The 6,554-nt window shown below is 30.5% G+C and overlaps 1 protein-coding gene across 1 annotated transcript; it reads right to left on the reverse strand.

Annotated features, from left to right (window-relative positions):
• Positions 1-229: 229 nt before the first annotated feature.
• Positions 230-5,749, reverse strand: LOC106764888 (asparagine synthetase [glutamine-hydrolyzing] 1). The gene is made up of 13 exons (XM_014649325.2): positions 5,549-5,749; positions 3,727-3,865; positions 3,401-3,496; positions 2,599-2,740; positions 2,320-2,510; positions 2,041-2,202; positions 1,862-1,942; positions 1,547-1,768; positions 1,315-1,449; positions 1,158-1,238; positions 962-1,048; positions 773-880; positions 230-699 (listed from the first exon to the last, which is right to left on the reverse strand). The coding sequence occupies exons 1-13, from the start codon at positions 5,626-5,628 to the stop codon at positions 469-471; spliced, it is 1,755 nt and encodes a 584-aa protein (XP_014504811.1). The 5' UTR covers positions 5,629-5,749; the 3' UTR covers positions 230-468.
• Between the last annotated feature and the right edge of the window lie 805 nt (positions 5,750-6,554).

Below are 6,554 nucleotides of genomic sequence, written 5' to 3' on the forward strand. Positions count from 1 at the left end.
AATTCTAACCAAAATAATCTCTTTTTAACTCTGTTTTAAAGTTTATTTTATATTTTATATTTTAGTTTAAAAAAATAAAGAATATTTTGATTCCATTTAAACTTTAGGGGCAAAACCAGTAATTCTTTAAAGGAAACATGATTAAAATTTGAGAAAAATAAAACTAGAAAATATAATAACAATTGGATCTAATTAAAACATTACTACTGATGAGATAATGAATTTTGCATTCATATTTAACAAAAGAAACAGTCTTATTAAGAGTTCAAATCACATATTTGAAGGTAATATACTACACTGAACACTTCTTGTAGAAAGCCTTATATATATATATACATACAATATATATATAAAGCTTTGCCAAGATGAAATCACAGAGCAGGCGATTTTTTCATTAGTGTTTAGCTTAATCATCTTCATTCTCGCCTATTATTCTGAGTCACGGAGCTTGATATATATATATATATATTAGCCCTGGATGGTAACTCCAAGAGGAGCAGCATCCATAGGTATAATCTTCTCAACTTCTACACCTTTGTTGGCTAAATTGTTCTGCTTGTCATAAGCTGAGATGTGCACTCCAAGAGCTGCTCTACCAGAAGGGTCAAGGTTGCTAGACCAAGCAGCATCCCATTCAACAGCTTTCGCCGTGCTGCATGCAACACTTGCTCCTCCAGGAACAGTCAGCCTTCCTGAGTTCTGCACAATCATAGTTTTATGGTCAAAATAGCTTCTGGGCTTCTGTTAATTAAGAGTTGGTTGATTAACTTGCCTGAGGGAAAAACCTCTCAAAGATCATTCTATAGTAGTATGCTTCCTTCGTTATTGGGGTGTTGTGGGGGTAGATGTTACCAGCATTCAGCATCATTCTGTCAGTCACCTAGGGAAAACAATGCCAAGAACCAGTTATAATAAGCAAAATCATGAACAGTACTGATATAAAACAGGATGTATTCAATACATGTTTTGCAGCATGAGCCTTGAGGCCATCAATCCAACTATACCCAACTCCATCACTGAATTGTTCTTTCTGCCTGTATAATATGTGCTACACCAAATAAATGTGTACATGTTAGTTTAACCAACAAATTTTGCAGATACATGTATGTATATATATATATACACACACACATACATTTCAGAAAATTACATAGTACCTTTGGCAGATATGGATGTTCTTCATCATCAAAGGCTCTCCTCAGAATCCACTTTTCAATTCGTCCTTCATCTCTTTTTATCTGAAGCATTAAAACAGTAAACCAGTTTAATAAAATTGTCAGATTTTTCAAACCTAGTCACATTTTTAACCTGTACCATTTTATACTCGGGGTCAATGTTCATTGCAGCATTGATAAACGCCTTGTCCAAAAAGGGTACTCGGGCTTCTAGACCCCAAGCAAATGTTGATTTATTTGCTCTCAGGCAGTCATATTGGTGGAGTGCTTTGATCTGCATAACAAAAACATTACTATTGTTATTCTGTTAAGAATTGTACTTCAAACCCTTATATTGTTGTGTGAATCAATGAGCATGATAAAGCTATGACCTTGCGGCATGTTTCTCTGTGAAACTCCTCCTTGTTGGGTGCCTTGTGGAAGTACAGATACCCTCCAAAAATCTCATCTGATCCTTCTCCTGAGATAACCCATTTCACACCCAGTGATTTAATCTTCCGAGACATAAGAAACATGGGCGTGCTTGCTCTAATTGTGGTCACATCATATGTTTCAATATGGTATATAACATCCTCAATGGCATCTATTCCATCCTGCACACAAAATTATTCACTAATCATGATATTTATAAACTGAATGACCCTCAAATTGTGAGGTGAAAATAACCTTTTCATGTACTAAGTTACCTGAACAGTGAAGTGAAACTCATGGTGGACAGTGCCCAGATAGTCAGCAACTTCTTTTGCAGCCTTTAAATCTGGTGAGCCCTACTCAGCATGAGATAAGACAAAAGATTAATGAAACATGAACTGTTTTCATACGTTAAATATGCAATGTGACTCATAATTTAGCTTAGATGGTACACCTCAAGTCCTACACAGAAAGAATGTAACTTTGATCCCCACTGTTCAGCAGCCTTTGTGTTAGCCAAGTAGCGAGAAGTGATGGATGCCACCAATGAAGAGTCCAAACCTCCAGAAAGTAGAACACCAAAAGGCACATCTGTCATCAACCTTTTTATGACAGCCTGAAACCACATTCACTGGTCAGCTTTACTTGTGAAAAAGTTATCAAACAGTAATTCTTGCATCACTTCACCACAGTTATTCAAACATGATTTTAGACTTTTTGTGAATCTTATTACCTGCTCAAAGGCACGTCTCAAAACCAGAGGGTCGTAAGGAGCAGATGGAATAGCCTCAGAGAACCAAGGAGGATTGTACCATCGGCGAAACCCTCTCTCTTTGCTCGAGTACAAGTGACCAGGTGGAAAACACTCAAAATGTTCACAATCATCGTTCAAGCCTTTCATTTCAGACGAAATCCAAACAGAGCCTGAACACACAGTGATGCCAAACTTGTATCATCTTCTTCGTGTATTCATTTCAAAATTCAAAAGTGAGACATAGTATAACACCATTACCATCTAATCCCCAACCAATGTACAAGGAAGTGACCCCTATAGCATCTCGAGCCACTATAAAACTGTTATCACGGGTATCCAGAAGAACAAACGAGAAGATACCATCCAACATGTCCACAAAGTCTTCTCCATGTTCCTCGTACTGTTCCAAAGATGAACACAATAACTTTCACTTGTTAAGAACTGCATATTATTCAACCTTGATTTCTTCAATTTCATTAAGTAAATAATCTTACTTTTCATGCATAACTGCGCCGTTAACATTAAATTCTGTCCACATAATTATATTAGTATAATCAAGATTAAAAAATATTTAAATATTCAGCTTAAGAAACCTACGTGACTTGTATATATTTTAAATAATCTAACATTTTTGCTTTTGTCATTTTCATACCAAAACACTCATCTTACTTTAAATATCATGACGTCACATCAACTAATCTTCACGGTGTAATTTTATGTAATTATTTTAATCAAAGTGAATCTTAATTAGTTAATTAAAATTAAGGAATCTAAATGAATAAATGCTTATGTATAAATCTTTAAAAACAGAGTAATCATTAATAAGAATCATAATCTAATAGAAAACGTCTAAGGTAGAAGAATTTTTTTTACTAGAAATCAACTAGATTTTTTTTAGTAGATATTAATCATTAATGAAATTGATTATTCTTGATGATTTTGTTTTTAGAAAGCGGTTTAATTTATGGAAATAATTTTAAAATTAAAGCATGTGATAATGAATTCCAATGATACCATGTTAGATGAGTGGAAAGAAATAATACATAAAAAGATGACTAACCAAGTGTGCTATAACATCACAGTCACTTCCAGTTCGGAACTTGTGATTAGGAAGCTGTTTCCTGAGTTCTTCATGGTTGTAAATCTCTCCATTTACCTGTGTTTCAGTAATGGTTTACATCCATTGTTGAATTGGTTAAATAAGATAGAAAATTAATAATAAATAAATAAAATCAAAAGATTTAAAAATAAATAAATATAATTATTTTAAGTAATTTGCTGGATTGAAAATACTATATCATCATGGTAATAAAAATTGAGAAAATGAAAATAAGATGAAGAGAGTATCGTGTAGAAGTATTATTGCTGAGTGAGGTTATGGCCTACCGTGACAATGACGGATTTGTCCTCGTTGAAGAGAGGTTGATCCCCAGAAGCTGGATCTACTATGGCTAAACGCTGATGCGCCAAAAAGCAATCACCATGTTGATGGAGCCCACTCCAGTCAGGCCCACGGTGCTTCAATCTGTTTGTGACCTCAACAACAACAAAACAAAATTCAATATATATAAATTCTCATTATTAACCCAAAAATATTAATGTTTTATTGTTGCTATCATTTTCAACATATTGTACTTTGTGATTGAATATAAATATATTTATTTTAGTTATGATTATTTCCTACAAATACTATATTTATATAAGAAAATACAAGTTTCTTAATTGTTTCATAATTCAATCATAAATTAACATGTATAATAATTCTATTCATTTTTTCATAAATAGTTTGAAACTCATATTGAGAAATATATATATATATATATATATATATATATATATATATATATATATATGATGTAAAATTCTTTATTATAATAATATATGATTATTAAACTTGAACCTTAATTTGAGTTTATATTGTTATCTTGATTCTAAACTATAAAAGACACATATTTATCTTTCGTTAAGATAAATTATAATAACACTATTATATCAACGAGTTATGAACATAAAAAGAATCTAATATTTTTTTTTTCTATCTTACTAAGTTTTTCAATTTTTATAATATGTCTTTATGTTGTTGTACATGAAATGTATTTGAGACAACTTGTAAAAGTTCAATTCTTTTAGTAATTAATTATTCTTATAACTCCTTATTTTCGTGTGAATAACAAAATTAAATTTCTAGACAGGAAAGGTTTGTGCAAATTTGAGATGCAGAAACATTAAAAAAAAAATTAATTTATAGGTTTATAAAAAAAAAAATTTAAAAATTATACTAAATTTCGGTTGATGTTAACTTATTTTTTATAAAAAGAAGTGAAATTGAGAAAACATACTGAGATTAGTATAGAAAACAACTAATGAATGATCTCATAACTAATCCCTTTCAATTATTTGATTTCAATCGTCATCCACTTTTTGGAAGCTTCCCACCAAATATAACCAATAATTGCATTTCAATCAGATCCCACAACTCACATCTATATTTGGTTTTTTCGGAGACGAAACTAAATTAAATTAAATTAAAATTCATAAAAGTATATATATATATATATATATATATATATATATATATATATATACACTGAATTCTAAATCAACTAAATTTTACTGATAAATGAGTTTAAAAAAAATATATATAACATATTAAGACAATATTCAATAAAAATTAAAAATTAATTCGAAATCTGATGACATATTATAGAAAAACACAATAAACGGTGTGATTTATTTACAATATATTTTATTCATAGTTGCCCACTTACCTTATCAATCTAACTGACTGAGAACAATCATAATTTGAGGCTCCACTACGAAGTTCAAACTTTCGTCACCTTCGTCCCATCTTTTTCTTTATGTCCGTCCAAATTAATACTTCAATTTTCAATAAATAAAACATTTACCTATTTATTAAATTTTAAATATAACTTACCATTTCTTCGAATTTAATAAATTTTAAAATCTACAAAACCAGCAAATAGAGTGGCGTCTTCTATTTCAACATATCTAAAAAATTTACAACATTAAAACTAAACTCTTTCTTTTTCATTCATCAAAATACATCTGTTTTGACAATTTTGTTTATTTTTACGTTAATTATTCTAAAAGTTATGATATTTCTGATTGAGTAAACATAAGAAAACATTATATCGATCATGCATGTAAATTAAACTCAATTATATGAAATAATAGAAAAAATTATTGCCTGCGAGAGAGCTCTAGGACGCGAACCCTTTTGGCTCGAGAGTCATCAGAACAACCAAGAACAGCAAGAATACCACACATTGTGATGTGTTAATGGAATCAAAACCAGACCAAGAAAAGAAAGAAAAGAAAAGAGAAGAAGAAGAAGACGACGTCGTATAACGTGGGAGAAGTTGAAGAGCTTAAGAAATTTTGGTATACACAACGCTTCCCAAAGGCACGTATTTATATGCATAATGACGTGAATAACGTCAATAATGATATGACTCCACCAAGTGGCTCCATGAAACGCCGTCGTTTTCCTTTAATTCATTGTACTGTTACCGTTGAACACTGACCTAAAATTGGTTCCTCTTATCTTTTGACACGTGGTCGAACGTTGTTCTTTCTTGGGATCCATTGTTTTTTAATTTTATTTTAATTTTGCATGTCTTGTACTTATATCACATAGTTAATATTTTTTTGTTTGTTTTTGTGTTCGTTGTTCACACAAATACAGATTTCCACCAACAAATATCTGCTGGCTGGGTTTTTGTGTTTCTACTTTTACTAAATGGCATATTAATTTGAAATAATATTTAAAAGAATTTAAATGAAATCCACTTATAAATACTGTAAATGCAAGTATAAGCTGTTTTTAGATAGATAATAGTGTAAATATACTGATTAAAATTAAAGTTTATTTAAATGTACAAGTATTGGAAGTTTCTTCCTCTAATCATCTAATTGTAGTATAATTGGAGTCCATTTGTTTTAATTAAAGTAAAGTGATTATGATGGAATTGATTTTAAATTGTTGAAATTGTGGTTCATATTTAAACCAATGTCAACTAGAGGTTTTATATTGAAGTGTGTGCACACAAGAAGGAAAAATTATTCCTACAGTGAAAGAAAGAATCTTAATATGTTTGTATGGAATCTCTTTATGGATATATAAAAATATTATGAAAGTTTTTGTTTAAAATTGTGGGAATATTTGTTTTTGTATGAGGGCCCGAGAGAAAGGG

This window comes from Vigna radiata, chromosome 6 (assembly GCF_000741045.1).
Source record: "Vigna radiata var. radiata cultivar VC1973A chromosome 6, Vradiata_ver6, whole genome shotgun sequence".
NCBI classification, from domain to species: domain Eukaryota; kingdom Viridiplantae; phylum Streptophyta; class Magnoliopsida; order Fabales; family Fabaceae; genus Vigna; species Vigna radiata.

Bases quoted from the DNA above. Each gene is read 5' to 3' on its own strand.
- LOC106764888 (XM_014649325.2), bottom strand. From the start codon at position 5,628: ATGTGTGGTATTCTTGCTGTTCTTGGTTGTTCTGATGACTCTCGAGCC. The intron at 3,497-3,726 runs GTAGGCCATAAC...ACTGAAACACAG, and splicing joins ACAAATCCGTCATTGTCACG to GTAAATGGAGAGATTTACAA. The intron at 1,450-1,546 runs GTCATAGCTTTA...TTTGTTATGCAG, and splicing joins ACAGAGAAACATGCCGCAAG to ATCAAAGCACTCCACCAATA.